Below are 21,152 nucleotides of genomic sequence, written 5' to 3' on the forward strand. Positions count from 1 at the left end.
TCCCCTTAAAAAGTAAGAGGCTGACCCACATGCCCATAAATATGGTATCCATTTGCAAACCAAGAAACATATAAAAGTCATGTAGCTGGTGCCAGGGTGCCGTCGCTGCAAAAGTAAGTATTTTCTTATTCATGGCCTGAATATTTTCTGTGCAACAAAAGCAGAATTAGTCATCACAAAATATTTCATCTTTGGTTGGTGTCCACATGATGAATTTTGCATTGACTTTTCTAATTCATGAGGGAACTAATTCTAAATGTTTGTAGATAATATAGAGAGTTGTCTGAATGACACTGGCACCTGCTTGGAAAGAAACACTTGATATCCCATGTGGCAGGAAGTATTTCATCCACTAGGAGCCACTGTTGTGTAAGGAACTGAAAATCACTTTGGTATGACAGGGAACACATTAGTGTTGACCCCTTTCAGCCTTATTTATTTATTATTTATTTTCCATTTAACTATTAACATTGCATTGAATCCATGAATGCACAGTTAGTTCAATAACTATAAATATAAAATCTTTTTCATTTTTGTCCATTATAACCTTGTTTATTTTGACATCATCTTGACCAGTGTCTTGTGTTGTAGTTTTGTATGAACACAAGATAAGTAATTTTTGTGCCAGGCTTCATATTAATGAGTTCCATAAAGTAAGTGACACAATTCAAGGAAAACAATGGAGAAATAAATGCATTATTGTCTTGTTTTAGGACAAAGGTTCTCAGTACTCTCAACATCAAATCCCTTCACCATTATATGATGGCAGCTTTCAAAACAATGATATAGGACTGTTAATTCCACCTGCAGGACATAATCTTCATGTTTCTCCAATTACTTCCAAGATTAATTTAATAGATGCTCCTTTGAGGTAACACTTTATGTCTGATTTTGCTTTTCATGTTTGATGAAAGATGAGTTAAAGAAAGATGAAAGGGAGAGAGTTCTTAAAAGATGGAGGCCTGCATATGTATTCCATTGTATAACATTGGACACAAGTGGGCATTAGTTTAGTATTTGTATCTGTATTATGTAAATACTTTGCCTACATATTTATTGTCTTTATTTTAATATTAACAAGTGATTCATAATTCAGATTTTTTTGTTTTGTTTTGTTTTATTAGGCTGCTATCTTTTTACATGAAAGATATGGCATGGAAAGGTCCTGCAAAATTTAGGAAAACTCCACACATTTTCAAAGGAGCATTCATTCAACCCGGCATGCAAACACAACTGCACGGTGAATCCAGTCGGGTATTAGCCATCTGATGCTAATGAAAAGGATTTTGGTCAGACTTGCGGGTGCCGCTAGATTAGAACTCTGCAGTTACAGTAGTAACTTCTCACACTTACACTCATGCCTATAAGACTGATCAAAGCTTTTCAGATGTTAAAATAAGACAGCTCTTACCCTCGACCCCTGCATACCAAGCCCAGATGATCTGATGTAGGCCTATGCTTGTGGTCCTCTAGTTAGTAGTGGCCTAACGACACTTCTGCATTGAGCAGAATTCACGAAACAGTCAAAGTAAAAACAAAACAGCAGAAAATATCACAAAAATATATCATGGAATTCTTACCTTGCAGTATTTCTTTCCATGACAAAAGGACTCTTGGTCTTGTCACAAGTGATGACTTTTATACATAGATGTGATGCAGGGTGTGATGTTCTCATCAGCAGCAATTCAAACCACTAAAACAGGCTTATTTTGAACAGATGTTGGTCATCTGATAGTAATCTGTTGCAACTCAAGAAATTATTACTTTTGAGCAGCTAATTTAGGGATATTAAATGTGTATGGGACACAGAATGTCAGTAATTGTTGTGTATACAATATTTCTTTAACTTTCTATTTGAGGAAACAAACACCTTTCACTCTTAATTATAATGACCACCCTAAGAGGTGGTTGATTTGCCAACCAGCCAAGCCAAGACCAATTATAAATTTGTATGAGTTGGCTGTACACAAAATATTTATTAAAGGATGTCATTCAAAGGATATGCTCAGCAAATGTCTTTTTGAGTTCCTATATGAGAAACAACGTGAAAGGACATTGGTTGGACCAGCTGTTTTTAGAATCAAATGTGCTCAAGCACATTGGTTATGTTTCATTATTTTTCTTGGCAGAGATGCATAACATGTTACCTTTAGAATGTCATCTTTAGCTGCTCTGGTCAATAGTAATAATGAATTTACTCGCCAAACACCCTACAAACCAGCCCTGTTTGACTAAATCTTCTACGCACATAATTCACAGTGTCTGACAGGAGTATTGAATCAGATCACATCTGAATAACATTTAAAAGTTCAAACTTTAAAATATTCTGCCTTCCTGGTGGTCAAATAAAATGTGCTACTTGGTAAAAACCACCAACCTACCAAAGTAAACATTCAAGTGTCAGTATTTCTGGAGTACTTAGGACTGAGGGGTACCTGTGCTCTAATTTATGAAAAGCTGTACAGGCATGATTGTTTGATTTGCTTTTATATTTCTTGTTTTTAATTTAACCCTTCACATGATTGATTTTAATCAGCGTTTAAAAAAAGATTGCATTCTACATTGTCTGGGATACTCTCTATTACTCCACCTTCTGAAATATGCTTTTCGCACCCACCACAGAATAGCATGTAATTATTCTAATTTAGCCATATGGTTTGGGTGCATGTGTGCCTTTATTGCAAGATAAGCATAACAGGAAATAAAGTGTTGATGGGAGGAGACTGATATCCAGATGGTAATTTGGGCATTAAACCCAGTCATGTATCATTAATCATCTGTCCACTGACGTCTCGTATATTTTCCTTTTTCACAAAAATTGTGCAGAGTTGTTGGAGAAGTTTGGATTTAACAAGTCATATGGAGGTGTTTAAAATTGCTGCTTGTAGACAGTGTTCATCCACATTTCAGGATATTTTGTTGGACAAAACTTGACAGGTATTCATGTGTTTTATGAAATATTTCCTTTTTGTTTCAACTCTAAATTAATTTGTTCATTTTGCTGAGTAATTTGATTCATCTATTCAAATGTACAATAAATAATATGAAGGTTCACTCTAGCTACAATCATACATGGATGTTTCATTTGAACATGAAAGTAATACCACATATAAGTTGTCAGTGCTGAGGACAGAGGGGAGACAGAGTAAGGAGAGACGGTAACCCTTCAGCATAGCCAGTGTGTTAGTCATGTGGACAATGTCGCTATATGAAGCATTATGAGCGTTATTCATTTATTATTTTTGAATTCTCTTTGAAAATGACATTATTATACAATAGTCAGGTCTGGTAACACAATTTTTTAAAATTCTGATTGGACAGCAGACATTCCGTGAGCAGGGAAATTCTGGCACCATCCCCACTCAGACTCCTCACAGCTCACCATTGCGCCACGTTTGAGATCCACTTTAACTGTTGAATTGCGCCGTGTCCACATTTAAAGCAAGAGAGCAGGATGGCCGACAATGAATTTATAACAAATCCACTTCATAGGCTCCAATGCCCTGTGTGTGTTGTGTATCATGGGACAATGCATATTCAATACTTCACTATACACAGACATTGTTATGGTAATCGCGGCTCAAATATTGACCTAAAGTTTTTACAACCAGGCGGTTGTTCAGTTCATTAAAAAGAAGCATACTTTTTTTAAAATATGGTCTTTAAGCCCATGGTATATTATTTCTGATATATAAAGGAAGAACACTTTATCAACATGAGAAATGGCTATATTTGGTTTTGAACTTTGAACTTTTAAAAAAAGCAATTATTTGTGAGAATAATCATTGATACCTATGTATCATGGTATAAATAAATAGTTTTTCGAAGCACTGAGCCCTCTATTTACACAAGTAATGGAAATGGGGTTAGTGTCAATCAGTTAATGTTCTGATAATTTAAAACGACATTGTCTATTTCACGGCAAGTTCTATGTCCATATTTGCAGCTGTACAAAAAGTGTTCTTATGAAAATACCTTCCAATTCAGTGGGGAGCATTTCATCTAAATCAGAGGCAATAGGATTACCTTAATCAAAATCAAAATGGGTTTGGATGAAGGTAAGTGACTTGTTGATGTGAAAGGCATCCTTTGTACCTCTCTCTGATGCTGCAGTTTAAGCCCCTTTCACATAAACGATGATTCATATGCCAACCATCACTTGTCACCTCAAAAGTTTCAATTATTATAACTTTGTTGCGTAGATATTTTACCTTTAATTGCTGAATCACATTAACATGACATAGTCTCTTGTTGCTAGTTGCCGTATAATAACCAAACAAAGGGACAGAAAAACAGCGCGCGCACACACACACACAAACACACACACACACACACTCAGTTTGCATTCATGAACACAAACAATTGGACACAAAATGTGATGCTCCACGTCACCATTTACACATCTTCACTGTTTTTACAGTCATATAGCCTATATATATACATTTTACTGTTACCTGTGGATTGCTCAAAAAAGCCGGGTAAAGAGGTGATTACCAGAAATCGTAGGTACAGTTTTATAAAGTACAGTACAGATGGATGAAATGGGTAGGTGGCAGTGGTGTATTCTAGTTAGCTGTAGTGGATATACTGTGATGTAGTAGTTAGTGGATATACTGTGATGTAGTAGTTAGCTGTAGTGGGTATACTGTGGTCAACCCCAAATATTAATATGTATCCTTGTCTATTTTGGGTATACTGAGATGGTGATGCTTTTTAAGTGTGTATACTACATAGTCCTGCGTATCACACAGACTACACCACTGGTAGGTGGAAAAAATTAATATCAAAGAGAACTTTAAAACAAAAATCATGTTTCTGTTTTCATACCCTTTAGCTTCAGTGAAATAACGAGCATCAACTATCAAATTTCTGGCGTTTTCATTTTGTGTCATTGTCATGCCAAATGATCAGTTTCAGCTCCAGAGAAATGGGTAAAAACAGTGTGTGATTTACACACACCTGAGCTGGAAATTCTGAAACCCTTCAATAAAAGGTGAGCGCTTTCACTCGCAAACATTCTCAGTCATAAAGGCTACTCAATCAGAACTTAACACTGTAAAACAAATGAACATTGGCTACTGGTGTCAGTGAAAATGTTACTGACTCTTCAATATGAATGCAGACACAGAGTGAGACCAGTAGGCCTGATTATTGGCATGAGCCTCAGTCTGTAAATCTGATTGGATGAGTTAAGTGCTTTGTGCTCAGTAATATTATCCAATGCTTGTATTATTGTCAAGATAGCCTTTAAATTCTGAATCTGACCAAGCCTGATCACATTTAGGAAAATGAAACTGAATTGTGGCTAAAAATGCTTAATCTTAAAAGGCAAGTATAGACTTTACAGCAAAATGAATAAAGGCAATCCTAGGTGGGTGGCCATCTCACAACGCCCAATCAAATCCCATCGCCCAATCAAAAAGTGACAGAACGATTGTAAATGAAAGAAAGTTGTGAAGAAAGGTATGGTAGTCATGCTATGCCCTAACAGAATCTTAGTAGACCTTCCTGTGATGTATAGTTCGGTTTACCTCGCCTTGTCAGTACAGCAACCCTGTGACGTAGAGATTGTGCTTCAAGTGAGACACCGCCTCCTCTCTTGCCTTCAGTTCTGCGTAAAATATGGTTAGGTTACTTGCGGCTGCTGAGCTACCTTGTCATATTTTGGGATTATCGACCCTTAACAATGTTTTTTTTTCTGGAGGATCTACCACGACGTGGATTGACTGCAAGCAGGAAACACATTACTTCGTGATTTTTCTTACTTCCCCTGTTGGAATATAGATCTTTTCTCATTGAAATGAAGAAGTTGAAAACAGAAATACGCATTTTTACTTGAAGTAAGGTTGACGAATCTACATGAGGACACGTATATGTCTTGATTCTTGAAATCCCCAGCCCACCACTTCTTCAAGGGTTTGTAATCACTGGTCGCTCATGTAAAGTAGCCAGAAATGAATCCAAAAAACTAGGTAGCCTAACTTATTATTATATTATAGCTGTCTAAAATACATGACAACTAACACATCAGAATTAGCGTACTTACTGTTTCGCGGATGTCTACTGTAGTGTATTTTCTAATATCAAAGAGTAAAAGAATCTCTTTGCAGGGTTGTCTACAAACCGATGTATTATTTGTATAGGTAGATGATTTACAAGTGCAATTCCGTTTTAGTATGACACTAAAAATGCTTAATACTTTTGTAGTTTTGCATATTTGCATATTTGATAAACAGCCTAGCTAATGCCGCGTCGAATCCGTTTCGGGGATCGAGAAAGTGCGGGCTATTCCAACACAACTTTTGGTTGTCTGCCTCCAGAAAGGTTTTCTCATAACAGGTCATATACATATGTTAATGTTAACATGGATACTGACTTGTTTATTAACTGCTGTCACCTAAGAAATATAGGCCTACACCGATTTCAAAAATTAGGTCACTAATAACTGGATATAGCCCATCCTACTTAGGTTACAATTAAATAATTCAAGTTGTTTGTAAATAAGTATTCCAAATATCGTATCTATGTGCATCCACTAGGCCTATTTGTACATTAAAATAAGAATAGAAGCGTATCTAGCTCGAAGCAAACATATTTAGCATATTCAGGCTATAGATACTCTTTAATGGAGGGGATGTAGGGATATAGCCTAGGCCTAATCATAAATGTAAAGCCTATATATTGGGCATTTAAAGTGACTGGATAAGGCAATTTGTTATGCAAGTAGTACACTATTGGATCAATCAGAGATGAAGGAAAAGTCCAAGAATGCAGCGAAGACCAGACGGGAAAAAGAAAATGGAGAATTTTATGAACTGGCGAAGTTATTGCCGCTGCCCTCTGCCATCACATCGCAACTGGACAAAGCCTCAATCATTCGACTGACGACAAGTTACCTCAAAATGAGAGCTGTGTTCCCAGATGGTGAGTATATTTTTGTAATACTAGCACAAGTGATAATGAAATGTTTAGTCATGTAATTAGCCTACCTTTTCGTTTAGAGGTGTGTGGCTTGCCAGACCATTAATTAGATGTCATTGCAATATTCACTAATGTTGACAAATCTTTCTCCTTATTATCAGTTTAACCTGGTTATTGACATTTTTTTAATGATATTTCCTCATGTCAATTTTTTCTCCAGTCAACGAAATAAGAAGCTGACTTTCCATTTAAAAATCAACCTCAAAATTGTTTTTTTCTGTGCTCAAACATTACATTGCGCACAGAAAAAGTGGAAAGCCAGGGTAGCCTACAAATGAAACCTAACATGTGTGACAAGCACAGACATGTGTGGTAGTCCCTGTAGCTCACAATGTAATTCAAATAATCTTATGAAAATGATATTGAATTAGCTGAAATGCTCACATAGGCCTATATAACAACATATTTTGCTTATACCTCATCTTGAAAGAAATGTAGGCTACTCAATATTTCTGTCCACTTATGCCTGCGTACACAGTGGCATAGTCTTGTCAAAACGCTCTGTCCCATGCAGCATCATCAGCGTACGGTCTCTGATGAGAAAATAGCGAAGTGGAATCGGGCCGGGGGACGAAAAATGGCATCTTTAGATTAATATCAGAGAAACCTGATTCAGTTTTCTTTTTTAATCGTGAGACTTAAATTTCACAGAAAACAAAGTTTTCTTGACTGGCAAAAAAGCGTAAAGAAATTTGGATAGGGTGCATCAAAGCATTCACTTGATTTTATTATTTTATGACGGAAACATACTTTCAAGTGCCACTTTCCCATTAATGTTACGTGTATATATTATTATTATTATTATTATTATTATTATTATTATTATTATTGTTTAATCCATGTCTGTCCATGTCTCTCATGCACGCCTAAGAAACTAAATATTTTGTACTGAAACCTCAATGCTTTAAAATAGCTCAGTAATTTAAACATTACTTCTGGGATATTCTGGGGAAAAAAATATTTAAGTTACCGTGTGTAAGTTTTCTTTTTTGTTTGCCAGAGAAGTAAAAGTATCTTTGGCTAAATATAGACCCAAACAGGTTTGAATACGCTAAATGGCTGATGCAAACGCACACAAGCAATCGGTCTATATTTAATTTTGTCCAATGTCCATTTAATTTTGATCAGTAGGCCTATAGCCTCAAAATAATCAGCAAATTATAAAAACCATGTAGCCTAGATAAGTAGGCCTATTCATTATTACCATGACAAAAAATGAGATGCGCACCAAGTCGCGGGTATGCTGTGGTGCCATCCTCGGAACACTGCTGGTGTCACGTGGAAGGTAATTTTAGTTATTGTCTAGATAGTCGATTAGGATAGGTCTCATTGTTATCCAGGAAAACCAAGGAGCTTTAAACAGTCTTCCCTCCCATAATATGCGGTGCAAATTTCATATTTGAACCCACGAGTCACTGCAGATATATTAAAATGGCCAATACTATGAATTAAGAACTGACCTTACCAAATGAATTGCTGCCAATGCATTGCAGCTCTTTAAAAAATAATTATATAAGAAGTCATTATATATTTAAATGCTTGGACATTATAATGCAATTAAGGAAGTGAGTTTTGGGAAAGTAATATTCCATTACTGAACATAGCAAGTAGGCTATGGTTTACAAATATGCTTACAATTTCTATCAATGAAGATCATATAAAGGTACAAATCAATTTGATGGGTAAATAATAATTATGATATATTTAACTGTAAAAATATCTGTTACCTGCATAAGTAATGAAGTGAAAATGTGCCGAACTTTCCTCCTTGTCCCAGAGATACAGCTTTGCAAAGAGAAGTAGGTGCTGTTGCTGGTAACTTTTGACAAATTAGCAGAAATATTACTACTAAAATTGGTTGCACTGTGTTAGCGATTGAATGTACAGTTAGATCAATTAAATACATCTCTCTGAATAATCTACTTCTTTGATGATGACAAACATTTCAACAGACAAGTTTGCAACAGACCAGTTTCTTATTTCGAGTGTACATCAAGCTCTGAATTTAATTTGCTAATTTTGCGATGAGACCATTTATTAAGTATCATGTGCATCCATGTCCTATATTGAAATTCAGATTTGCCCAGAAAGAAATTATGTGAATTTGTACAAGAGTGACTTCTTATGTTTTATGTTTCATTCCAAGGTCTAGGAGATGCCTGGGGACAACCTACTCGAATCAGTCCACTGGACAACATGGCAAAAGAGTTGGGCTCACACCTTCTGCAGGTCATTATGTCAAGAAATCACCATATGTTTATGTAATGTTTGTAAAAAGATACAAAAATAAAGTACTGTGTGGTTTTAACTTTTTTTAACCAATTGTTCACCATCGGAGCTCTACAAATGTATTCCTTTTCTACATTTTCAGACACTTGATGGCTTTGTCTTTGTTGTGGCATCCGATGGGAAAATAATGTACATCTCTGAGACTGCCTCAGTTCATCTAGGATTGTCACAGGTTTGTCTGCTTTGTTCTCTTCCCTCTTAACTGCTGCACATAAGATCAAGTCATGGTAAAACCAGCAGGTTATGAATATGGCTCCATCTTGACTTGAATTGACGGTTAAAACATTATCTGTTGTGTCCGGTTCACAGAGATAATCTAGGTCAGTCTTGGAGCAATTTGATAACATCATTCAAACATTTGTTTGGAGATGAAGTCCCACAAAGGTTTCCATTTAGCCAATATAGATAAGTTAATATTATCTGCCAGTCTCAGGGGGTCTTTCTGAAGTTGCCTGCCTTGTGCTGAGGGTATTATTTGCACAGTTTGTAGCAAAGGAGACCAACCAATAAGACTGAGCTGTTGTTTGCCTCTACATCTAAAATAAATTGGCTAAGATTGTTTAAACTATTCAGATGTTAGCTCAGATTAGGTACTTCGTATGATTTGTGTGGATGTCTGAGACACATTGCTGTAAGCTCTTAAACGATTATGTGTAGAGATTATTCTACAGTATATGTGTTAGTTAGTTATGTTATTAGTTAGTTGTAAACAACATATTATTTGTGCTCTGTTGGTGCCACATTCCAGGGCATTGTAAGAGGTCAGGTGCACAGGTTTCCTTGTGTGGCCATGAGATGACTCCAAATAGAAGCAATGTGATAGATAGCTGAGGAAGAACCTCTTACCCTTACCTCTTCACTGGTCTTTGGTGTGCTTGCCAACTGTATTCCGTGGCTTCCCATAAAATGTGCATATCTTTGCTTCTGTCTTACAATGACTTCCCTAGTTTTGTCTTCAAAATTCATTGTTAGCCTAAACTCAACATAAAAGTGCTCACCTTCAGAGTACAACACCATGCCTGCTCCTAAAGATGTTAGCCGTTTCCACTCCATTCCATTCGCCAACAGTCTTGTTTTGGCCTCCACAAGAAAATATACAATTGATTTTGTGAAGTGGCAAAGGTTTGTTTTTTCTTTCAAACAAACATACCAATCTTCCTGTAATCAACAATGCTCTTGTAGTCCTGACCCTGCTTCTCCTCCCTTTACCTGTCTAGTGATCACCCTATTAGTTATTGAACAGCTTCAGTGGACTCCACATCTTCCCTGTTTGGAGCAGTGTTATTAATTGCTGGATTGTTACGCTGTGTGGAGGGTTTGCCTTCATACATTTGAGTTTCTCCATGGAGCTGACTATCATAATTTTAAAGTTCACAGTAAAACCCCTAGCTACTTCTTATTCCCTGCCTGATTCCAGGATTCTCAAAATTCTCCACCTCCCATTAACAGTCAGAGGCCCCCTTAAATGTGGCAACAGCCCAAGCTGCACCACCACATCTTTAATGCAATCCATATAAGCTCTGATGGGAGGTGGCTGTGTTTCACTTAGAGGCTCTTATGATCACCTCCATTACAGTGGTGAAAGCTGAGGATGAAATAGTGTACAGAAGTTGGCGTAATAATACAGTGTTGAAATTCAATTAATGCGTTCAAGCATGATACCAATATCCAAATGGTGCCGGCATGTGGCTTTAGATAATGTTGCAATCTAATCAAGGAGTAGCTGAACGTCTTCCACAACAGATTGTGACCACCAAACAAAGACAAACACAAGGTCCAATAATACAATCAAGTGGTCTCTGTTCCAAGCCCCATGAAAAAGTCCAGAACCCCTGCTATCTTCCCAGAAATATCACATCATTTATTTGCCTGGAAACAGACGAGGCTCTGCTCACCACTAAAGATCCTCCCTTCTGAAGACCGATAGGTCAGCACTGCCCCATAGTAGTGTTTTTCTCTTTTGGAATGAAAATACATTCAGGACAGGACCACTTTTCTTTTCTGTGATACAGTCAGTATGAGACTCCATAGACACCCCAGGTCCACCCTTATAGCCCTAATACGGACACCATAATGACAAGGTGCAGGAGCAGCCTGTGCAGAATGCACACTTTCTTGCACCTCTCCCCTAGCCAGTCTATCTGAGAGCCTGTCCAATGGGAGGAATGTCTAGAGGTAACACACGTTCCATGTGCCAGGGACTGGCTATACCTCTTGAAGATATTCCAGGTCCATTTCTTTCAAACGTGCTGTTTTCTCCTGACTGAACAGAGTCTTGACCCATTTGTAGAATATCAGTCCAGCAGCTTGTTCCTTCTTTCCCCTTTTCTTTAGAGGAGCTGGAACTGCTGGTCAGCCCTTGGTTTCTGCCCACTGTGCTAAAATAGAAAATGCTGAGCACACAAGGGAAATATATAATTGGATCTATATTGTATGCTATTGGTAACAGGAGACAACACACAGACACATCCTGACACCAATAAAAAAAAAGATGCAACATAGCTCATTTGCATTTTGGCAAATTACATTGTTGGTGTAACTGTGGACGGAACACCTGTTTCTTTGTGCCTAAAGCTGAGAACATGTCTGTGTGTGTGTGTGTGTGTGTGTTTGGCTGTGAACTCCCATATTGGTGGAATAATGTGGAATAGTCTGATATACAGTACTAATTATAGTATTTGATTAATCTCTGAATGCAACAAGTAGCAATGAACTTTATGGTGTTTTCCTTCTACTATGTAAAGCAACCTTGGGTTTAAGAAAGGCGCTATATAAAATAAACTTATTATTATTAAGTATAAGTATGGTGTGTCTGATGAGGCCTGCGCAGACACTTTGCATTCCTCACAAGCAGAATCAGTTCTTGCAGTCACTATTCTCTACAACTACAAAGCTCAGATTAAGTCTTGGGAGTGCATCTGTGAAGAACCCATTTATCCTTGAAGTGTTGATCAGTAGCCTCCTCTGTGTCTAATCTGACCAACAGATTGGAGTAGTAAAATAGATCAAAGTTTCGCATGTACTTTGTTTATGTTTTCACATGCAAATGTTTGTGCAAATTAATTTATAGCACCAGCTAGTTACTAGCTCACACTATATCAGTGAATGGGACACCAATCAAACTTTCCTGGACCCATGTTGGATGAATCCACACATAGGCTTTGCCTAAATAATTTATATCCTTGCACTGATACACATAAAATCAAACAAACGTGAACATAACAAGCTCAGAATAGAAGTGTTTGTGTCCACAGGTGGAGCTGACAGGAAATAGTATTTTTGAGTATATCCACCCCTCAGACCATGATGAAATGACAGCAGTGTTGAGTGCACACCAGCCTCTCACTCCACACTTCCTGCAAGGTACACAACAGCAAACAAAACAAGCTCCAAAATGAATGCTACAACATGAACACTTCCTGACTGTAATAAAGCATGGTATTGCTTATTGTTTGATTGTGCTGGTGTTTACAAATGTACAAAAGTAATGCACTAAATAGTAAAGACACCCTTTTTGTAACATGTGATGCATTATCATAAACAAAATATAAAGTTTAAAAACATAACTAATGCAGAAGTTTATGGTTTATTCATGTTAATTGAGTCATTTCACTGAAGAAAGCAATGTAAAACTGTATCCTTTACTTTATCACTTTATCCCTATAACTCAAAACAGGAAGAAGTATATCTTCATACTCCATTGTTTTTACACCATAACTAATTGCAATCTCCCCCTGCAGACACAATTTAAAACAAATGTACTTCTCTATGCTGCAGAGTATGAGATGGAGCGTTCCTTTTTCCTGAGAATGAAGTGTGTTCTGGCAAAGCGCAACGCTGGACTAACATGTGGCGGTTACAAGGTATGCAGAAACACCCTGGCATTATGAATTCTTCACTGCATACAGAGTTGTATGTATGCATAAACACTCTGCCATTGGGAATTTATCACTGCATAGAGAATTGCATACTGTATGATTTCATTATAATTTGCTTGAGTAGAGCTGCTTTTAGGGTTATTGCCTTTAATGTTTAACTGTAATGAAGAAACACCAAGATAAACAATTTTTTTAGTGGGACATGCAGATTCAGGGTATGGCACGTGTAGCCTTCCATTTTTGTGTCTGTCTGAATCGAATTTTGCATTGCAAATGGTTGGATGAAAAGCAGGAGCAAGCAAAACTTACTGTACATACCACATCGCCAGGGATAATTTGAATCAGAATTAGACACTATTGTGCTTTTCATGTATGCTGAGCTCCACACTTAGTGAATTTAAATCAGTTGTAACCACTGTCAAATGTGGACCCTGTAGTCTAGGCTAAATGTTGAATATGCTTTCATACAACCGTGTCACCATCACATGAGTGACGCTAGGATATTATTTTGATATATTATTTACAAAGCAAAATGATTGATATATATATATATATTCTCCGTTATGCCTCTGACATTTTTCCCTCACGGAACAGCTGGGCTTCACAGCACTCAATAAAATCTTTCCTTCAGCCGTCACACATAAATCATTCTACCGATTGCTTTGGAGATTTGTTTGAAATTTACACGGGTAATAAACAAGCCATTTATGTTAAGTAGAGAATAAATCATCCCCCTGCGCAGGGGCACCATTGCATGTCCGGGGGCACTGCGTAAGTAAACAGGAAGTGAGAAAGATAAATAGTGCGGAGTAGGTCCCCATTAGCACGTCAGCATGTGTCTGTGTCCGTGGGCCGCGAGCAGCCGTTAAACTAGCACAGAACTAGCACAGAGCTTCCACTCACAGTCCCCATCAGAGAAGCCCAGCATGCTCTGCAATCTCTGGCTCACCTAAAGGGAGCAATTCACTTATTCTCAATAGGTTACAACTATCTGCTCACAAATGTTTTGTTTATACTTTTATTATTTTTTATTGCCATTATTTTTGTAAAGTTTGGTAGTCCTGGTTCTATTGAGAGAATATTTATATGATTCAGAACAAACTGATGAGGGTGACAATGGATAGTATTCATGCTTTCCCCCTTACTCTGTTGACTAGGTGATCCATTGTAGCGGTTATCTGAAGATCCGGCAATATGTGATGGACATGACTATCTATGACTCCTGTTATCAGATCATAGGTCTGGTGGCAGTTGGCCATTCACTGCCTCCAAGTGGAATCACTGAGATAAAGCTGCACAGCAACATGTTCATGTTTCGTGCTAGCCTAGATCTAAAGCTCATCTTTCTTGATAGCAGGTAAGTGCATAGATTCACACATTCATTCACAAAACAGTGCTCTATACAGACAAACAAAACAAAGAGCCTTTTGCAAAATTACTCCAGTTATTTTTGTTTTGCAGGGTTGCTGAATTAACAGGTTATGAGCCTCAGGATCTGATTGAGAAAACCTTATATCACCATGTCCACGGGTGTGACGTGTTCCATCTTCGATATGCTCACCACCTGTGTGAGTGCACCCAGTATGCAAATGTTTTGGAAATGTGCTCATGAACATTGCCTGGTTCACACCAGATCAAAATTTCAATTGAGATTGAGAGTGGGTCTGGGAAGTTTTCATTGACTTTCAACTTCCAAGGGTGAAATTAGCAGTGAAATTAAAATTAAATTGTTCCATTATACTTCTACCTAATAGTTTCAGAAGTGCAGTAAACACATCTTTCTTGTAAACAATTTTAAATGCAGTTGGTTACTCAATTCCAAAGAAAACAGACATATTTATCCCTGTGTGTAATAATTTGGATATGAAGAGTTTGGTTCCAAAACGCTATATCTCAGGTAATATCAATAAAATTGCAGTTGTGTTGTTTTGATTGAGTAAAGATAAATCAAATAACAATAACCCAATTATAGTTCCATAAAATTACTTGCTGAACAGCATTTCAAAAATATATTTATGAAAATTCAATAAAATGGAGGATATAGCGTTTTGGAGCCAAACTCTTCAAATGTAAATAAAGGCAATTATACTAGAAATCAACTGTCAATATTAAAATCCACTGAAAACAGGGTTTCAATGAGTTAGAGCTGGCATCTACAATAAGTGCTGTTCCATCCATTTCTTCTTAATGTGTTTGTGTCATTTGAAACTCTATTCTAATCATTAGCATGCTTGCCCTCAACGTAAGCATGTATCATTTCTTGGTCAAGCAACCATTCATGAAATCACACTAGATACTTATGAATAAGATTTACTATTCTCCTTTATAGTGTTGGTGAAAGGACAAGTTACCACCAAATACTACAGGATGCTCTCCAAACATGGCGGATGGGTATGGGTTCAGAGCTACGCCACTATTGTCCACAACAGCCGGTCGTCACGGCCCCACTGCATTGTCAGTGTCAACTATGTGCTAACGTGAGTGTGGTATTAACACAGGTGCACAGTCCATCTGTCTTCATCTTACTCTTTCTGAAGTAGTAGCTTTTTGGTTGGTTATTCTATAATAAGCCAGCTTTAACAGGGCCTTCAACGGTATGTTTCACCTGCTTTCTAACACTGCTGTCGTGATGGGGGTTTTGTGTGTATGTGGGCCTTCACAGGGAGATTGAATATAAAGACCTGCTGCTCTCCCAGGACCAAACCAGGGCCATCAAACCAGTGCTAACCTACAAGAGCACGTCCACATCACAGGACTCCCGGAAACAGCTCAAAACCAAAGCAGTCAAGATCAAAGCCAAGCTGAAGATGTCTCCTTACCCTCAGGTTGGATTCCCTCTCTGCTCCCCTCCTCTGATCTTGTTAAAGTTGTACCAAGAGTTAAAGGGAATTTTTTCACATAGATCTTTGTTTCTCGAGGTCACCAAGTACTGTCGGTACGAAAACGAAAAGCTAAAGCAGCCAGGCAGCTACAGCGTTACACTCTTGGGGCATGTTCATGAGCCCCCATGTTCATGCCCCCAGAGTGTAATTCTGTAGCTACCTGGTTGCTTTAGCTGCTGGCTGCAGCAACTCGAGCTAGTGTTTTTGGATTTTTTCGTACCAACAGTACGCAGTGACCGCGAGAAACGGAGATCTATGTGAAAAATCACCGGAATTCCCCTTCAACAAATCAGCAACATTTTTTTTTTTATGGACAACAACTAATTTTTGACATTCAATCAGTGACATTGTGGTTGATGGTTTGTGTCCTTTTAGCCAAGTCCCTCTTTCCATTCTGACAAGCTGGAGTGCTCCTCTCAGGCTGGAAGCTGGAAAGAGAGTCCCCCATGCAGCCTCATATCCTGCCAGGAGCAGGCCTCGGTGCCTGAGGCTGCAGAGGTGCTCTGCACTCCTGCCTATGGACTTCCACTGCCTTACCCCTATGGGCACTTTTCCTCAGACAGCCCCGCATTCGCGGTCAGGAAGCTGCGGCCAGCCCAGAACTCCACAGGCCAGGCCACCCGCCAGTTACTGAGCTCCCTGCAGACCCGGCCCGATGGCCACTGGAACTGCACCAACCCTTGTTCATCGCACTCCACGAAAAGCCACCACAACCACACCTTGAGTCCCTCCCCAGTGCCCTGCAACAGCCCATATGCAGGTATGCAGATTTTGCAAACACTTGCATACCTGCTCTGAGAGTGACGAAGTAGAAGTAATGGTATGTCATCCTATAAAGATGGCTATAGATCCAACTCATGTGGCAGAATTTGTGGACTAATTGACAATTTTCTTCATTTATCATAGCCATCATATAATAGGCTAATTGAACAATGTACTATGTGCTGCTTAATTTTTGAGACACTATAACTTGGATTACTGAACAGAGCACTTACTATTTGCCACAGGTAATGGTAACTGTGTTGCTCGTTTGATGAATGGTCTTGATTGACAATATTCCAATTGTTAAAGACCCACTTTTGTTCCTGTTCTGTTCCTCAAAATGCATATTTTGAAATTTCATGAAGAACCCTTAATAGCCGTAAAATGTTGTGGATATACTGCAACTCATTTAATAATTATAGGACTTATATGGCCCCGCCTGTGACACCACAGTCCCATTTCCAACTCGTGGGATTTTGTTGCATTGTCTTGTTTTACTCAACAGCAGACCACAGAAAAGCTTTACCTTTAAGCCTGGCTATGAGGTGCATATTGTGTGTGGTGGAAAGGAGGAGGAGATTCAACCCATGGGGCACTATAACTCAACACTGCTCTACTTTAACTGATTTATACTGATCTCTTCCTGGGATGACTTAACTTACATTCTCACCATCATTACACACTCAAAGCCCTCCAGACACAGTGCATTTATATTAGACATGCCTTTGGCAGACCAGAACTCAAATAAAAATAACAGTATCCTTTGACAGTTACAAAAGACATCATTGGAGCAAGGGTCTCTTTCAGGAAAGAAATAGCTCTTCAGAGTGGTGAGCATCAAAAATGAGCTGTTGTATGAAGCACCATGAAAATAGTTAGCCCCAAATACAGAGGCAGCTTCAGCTGCAGGGTGGAAAACAGACATCTTCTTTGCTGAATGAAGAACAGTCCCTTTGCAAGTGATTGAACTGCCAGTGATTTTGTGCCAAATGGAATCTGAAAATCAATTCACACACACACACACACACACACACACACACACACACACACACACACTCACACACTCACACACACACACACTTTAAGTCAGTATTTAAGTCAGTAACTTCAAGTTAGTATGTATCACAAAATTATTTGTATTAAATTATAGAATGTATTAATTATTTTCCATTAGCGATCATTATCTCTCATCTATATAGGGGTTTCAAGTCCTCCAAAAATTATCAGAGTTGTGTGCTGTGGGTAGCTGTTCCTCTGTGTCTGGTGCATCACTCAGCACATACTTTCCCTGATGTCACCAGTTACAATTCAGTTGTTTTAATGTACCATATCATTTTCAACTGCAGGGCCAACAGCAAGCAGAAGATACATCAGTGAACCAATTCATGAGGGCTTTTCCAGCTGTTCAACTTCCAGACCTAACAGTGGGTTCAAGGAGGAGCCGTATGAAAACCCCCCTCAGCATGTCACGAAAGAAGACAGCAAGATGTTGTTCAGTCGAGACCCCAAAGACTCTCTCGACTCGGCCGAGAAGGGAAATCCGTGCAACATGTTCGGTGGCCCCGCATTTGCCAAGGCCAGCTGTGAACAGGCTGCTCGACCCCTTCACAGCCTGGGCCAGCACTTACCTATGCAGGTTATGCTAGAGCAGCGGAGGAGGCTGTGCATGATGGAGTCCTCCTACACACACCGGTCAGACCACCCCGGCTCAGACCATATGGACAGCAGTGGGGACCGTGGGACCCCAAAGCTTGTGGAGCAGTGTGGCGCTGAGGATAAGAGGATGTTCATGGGAGTGGGCCTCGGGGGCCATACCCCCTATGTGTCTTTGAACCTCCACCATGTTCTAGCCAAGCATAGCTCCTTCCAAGGACCAGCATACACACTGGGCCATTTAACGGACAATTACAGCTACAGAGGGGAAGAGATCAACCCATACCTCTACAAAAGCCAAAGCCCAGCGTCCAGCTCTTCACCCGAGAGCCACAGGGAGATCCCCCATTACATTGGCACATCTGTCATCATCACCAATGAGAGGTAACAGGCCAAAGGGTCAAAGGGCAGACCACAGGACACTGAGTGAGAGAGAAAGAGAAAGAGAGAAAAGTGAGAGAGAGAGAGAGAGAGAGAGAGAGAGAGAGAGAACCCTCATTGCTTTCAGCAGACTGACACCTTACACACATATGAGATTCCTGCAAGGGGCGGCATGCGATTTCAGGTTTATTGAATATATATTTTTGCATACTTTTGAGCTGGCATAATGTAATGCGTTGGCAGATTGTAGCCAAAATGTGCATATTACAAATTTACAGTCCATTCAAGAACGAGCTGTATCTTAGAAAGAAAACCTGTAATGATTTATATTGCTTTTGTTTTTTACCATAAATTTGCATGTTTTTAACACAGCTATAACACAATTTCCTAAATTCAGTTGACACTGCAAGCTTTAAATGTGATGTTCTGGTTGTTTAAACACCCCAACATAGTAAAAAGTAAATCTACAAAAGAGGTTTAAACAGTGAAATTAGGAAAGGCACTGAAATAATTACTACTATGTGGTGAATTGTGCAAAGAAGGACACCGGTCCACACAATTGTCACTCATCAGGACGAAAAGGCCCATCACCAGAAGGCATATAGAGGTCTCTTGTCGTCTAACAACCAGCTTTCTCAATGCTTAACATTAACAAGACTTCAGTTGGCCATTTAATTATGATTTTTCTTAATGCAGTAGAGTCATGTGTGTATTTATTCTTGTGAAACACATAGCGATTTGCTTATTTATAATGCAAAACAATTGTCTCATGTATAAATAAAAGCATTCATTTTCTCTGTGAAGAACTTGAAATGACAGAGAGTAGTTTGCTTTCAACTGGAATAAATATGTTAAATGGCTTTTAGGTTTATGTCATTTTCTCTCCATGTGCATATTGCTGGCTATTTTCCTATGCAAAATCAAACTGGCTCATTGTCTGGTAATTCTAATAGTTAAGGGAATAGCTGAGTTAAGTGAAAAGATACGATCTGATGATGCATTTGTGTAATGTTAGCTGATAAAAAAAAAAGATTTATTTGTCGTACAGTACAGAACAGTAAAGTCATGTCAGACAATAGCCCAGCTGTGTCTACATAAACAAAGATTTGAAGCTGAATTTAGATCATGTTAGGGCCTATGGTCTACATGAAATACACCATCAGTGTGAGCACACCTGTGAGCCCCCCCCTCCACACACACACACAACCCATCCCCTTGGTATCCACCATAGACTTAAATCCTTGAGGTTTTAAGCTATGCCAGCACCAAACTTCACAGAGAAAGCACTATAAAGAGTAAGTAGTGCTTTATTTTTGTTTACGAAAAATGATAAGGCCTCCCATTTTCTAGAAGAAAAAAAATCTGGAGAAAAATTATTCTGAAGGTGAGCCAAAGGACTCCTGTGTGCCGTCCTGCCAGTCTCCTGGGAGGCCAGATAGAGATGTGGTATTATGCAGCCAATATTAAAAAGGATAGATTCCTTTGACCCCTGACACCTTCCACAGAAATTGTTTAATAGGATATTGAGAGGGCACCATTTATGGATCCAAGGTAAGCTATTTGCCTAATAAACTTTCAAACTACTTCAGTCTTCAGAAAGAGTGACCAATCCAATACTTGACATGCACAGATATGTGATTTGCAGCAAACGGTCCAAACATCCAAGTGTTCCCCCATACCTTTCCATCATGAATATAGCAAACATGGGAGGAATTGTTGAAAACATGCCTGATATAGGTACAAGTCTACTACTCCCTGAATGAAAATGGTATATCCTATTCAAATAGGGATTGCAAAATTTGAACCATTTTAGACAGGAAAATCTAGTGCTGGGTATGAAAATTGAGACTCCAGTACAGTTACAAAACCTTTGGATGAGGGAATAATTCATAATGAGGTGAAGGCTTCATACAGCTTGCATCGTCTGTAGGCATATTTTCACTTCATCTGGCAGAGATGAGCCAAAAGCCTAAGGTGCTGAAGACAAATGAGGTGTCCTCTAACAGGCCGAGGGATGAGCCAAAGGGAGCGCAGGAAATGGCCTCTCCGCCATCCCGCCCCAGCCCTCACGCCACACTCGGCCTCCGTCCACCTGCACCACAGCCTTCTCCCACACCTCATCACCCCCTCCGGGCGAGTGAGCCCAAGGGGAAGGGAAGAATGGGGCCGGACCACCTGGTCCCTGAAGCATGCAGGGTAATAGTGTAGCTGGTCAACATGGTTTTTTTTTTAAACCCATAAATACAGCAGAGCTTTACTCACTATAACATGTACAACTGCTGAAGGGGTGAGCTGTGGATTAAGGTATAACTCTTTCGGGTTTGAT

The 21,152-nt window shown here is 39.0% G+C and overlaps 1 protein-coding gene across 1 annotated transcript; it reads left to right on the plus strand.

Annotated features, from left to right (window-relative positions):
* The first annotated feature begins 6,106 nt into the window (after nt 1-6,106).
* Nucleotides 6,107-19,642, plus strand: sim2 (SIM bHLH transcription factor 2). The gene is made up of 11 exons (XM_048237343.1): nt 6,107-6,924; nt 9,128-9,210; nt 9,353-9,442; nt 12,525-12,633; nt 13,048-13,133; nt 14,306-14,505; nt 14,610-14,716; nt 15,478-15,625; nt 15,811-15,973; nt 16,406-16,790; nt 18,139-19,642. The coding sequence occupies exons 1-11, from the start codon at nt 6,750-6,752 to the stop codon at nt 18,831-18,833; spliced, it is 2,241 nt and encodes a 746-aa protein (XP_048093300.1). The 5' UTR covers nt 6,107-6,749; the 3' UTR covers nt 18,834-19,642.
* Nucleotides 19,643-21,152: the final 1,510 nt, after the last annotated feature.

Source organism: Alosa alosa, chromosome 2 (assembly GCF_017589495.1).
Source record: "Alosa alosa isolate M-15738 ecotype Scorff River chromosome 2, AALO_Geno_1.1, whole genome shotgun sequence".
NCBI classification, from domain to species: Eukaryota; Metazoa; Chordata; class Actinopteri; order Clupeiformes; family Clupeidae; genus Alosa; species Alosa alosa.

Bases quoted from the DNA above. Each gene is read 5' to 3' on its own strand.
- sim2 (XM_048237343.1), top strand. From the start codon at position 6,750: ATGAAGGAAAAGTCCAAGAATGCAGCGAAGACCAGACGGGAAAAAGAA. The intron at 9,443-12,524 runs GTTTGTCTGCTT...TTGTGTCCACAG, and splicing joins TTCATCTAGGATTGTCACAG to GTGGAGCTGACAGGAAATAG. The intron at 12,634-13,047 runs GTACACAACAGC...TCTATGCTGCAG, and splicing joins CACTCCACACTTCCTGCAAG to AGTATGAGATGGAGCGTTCC.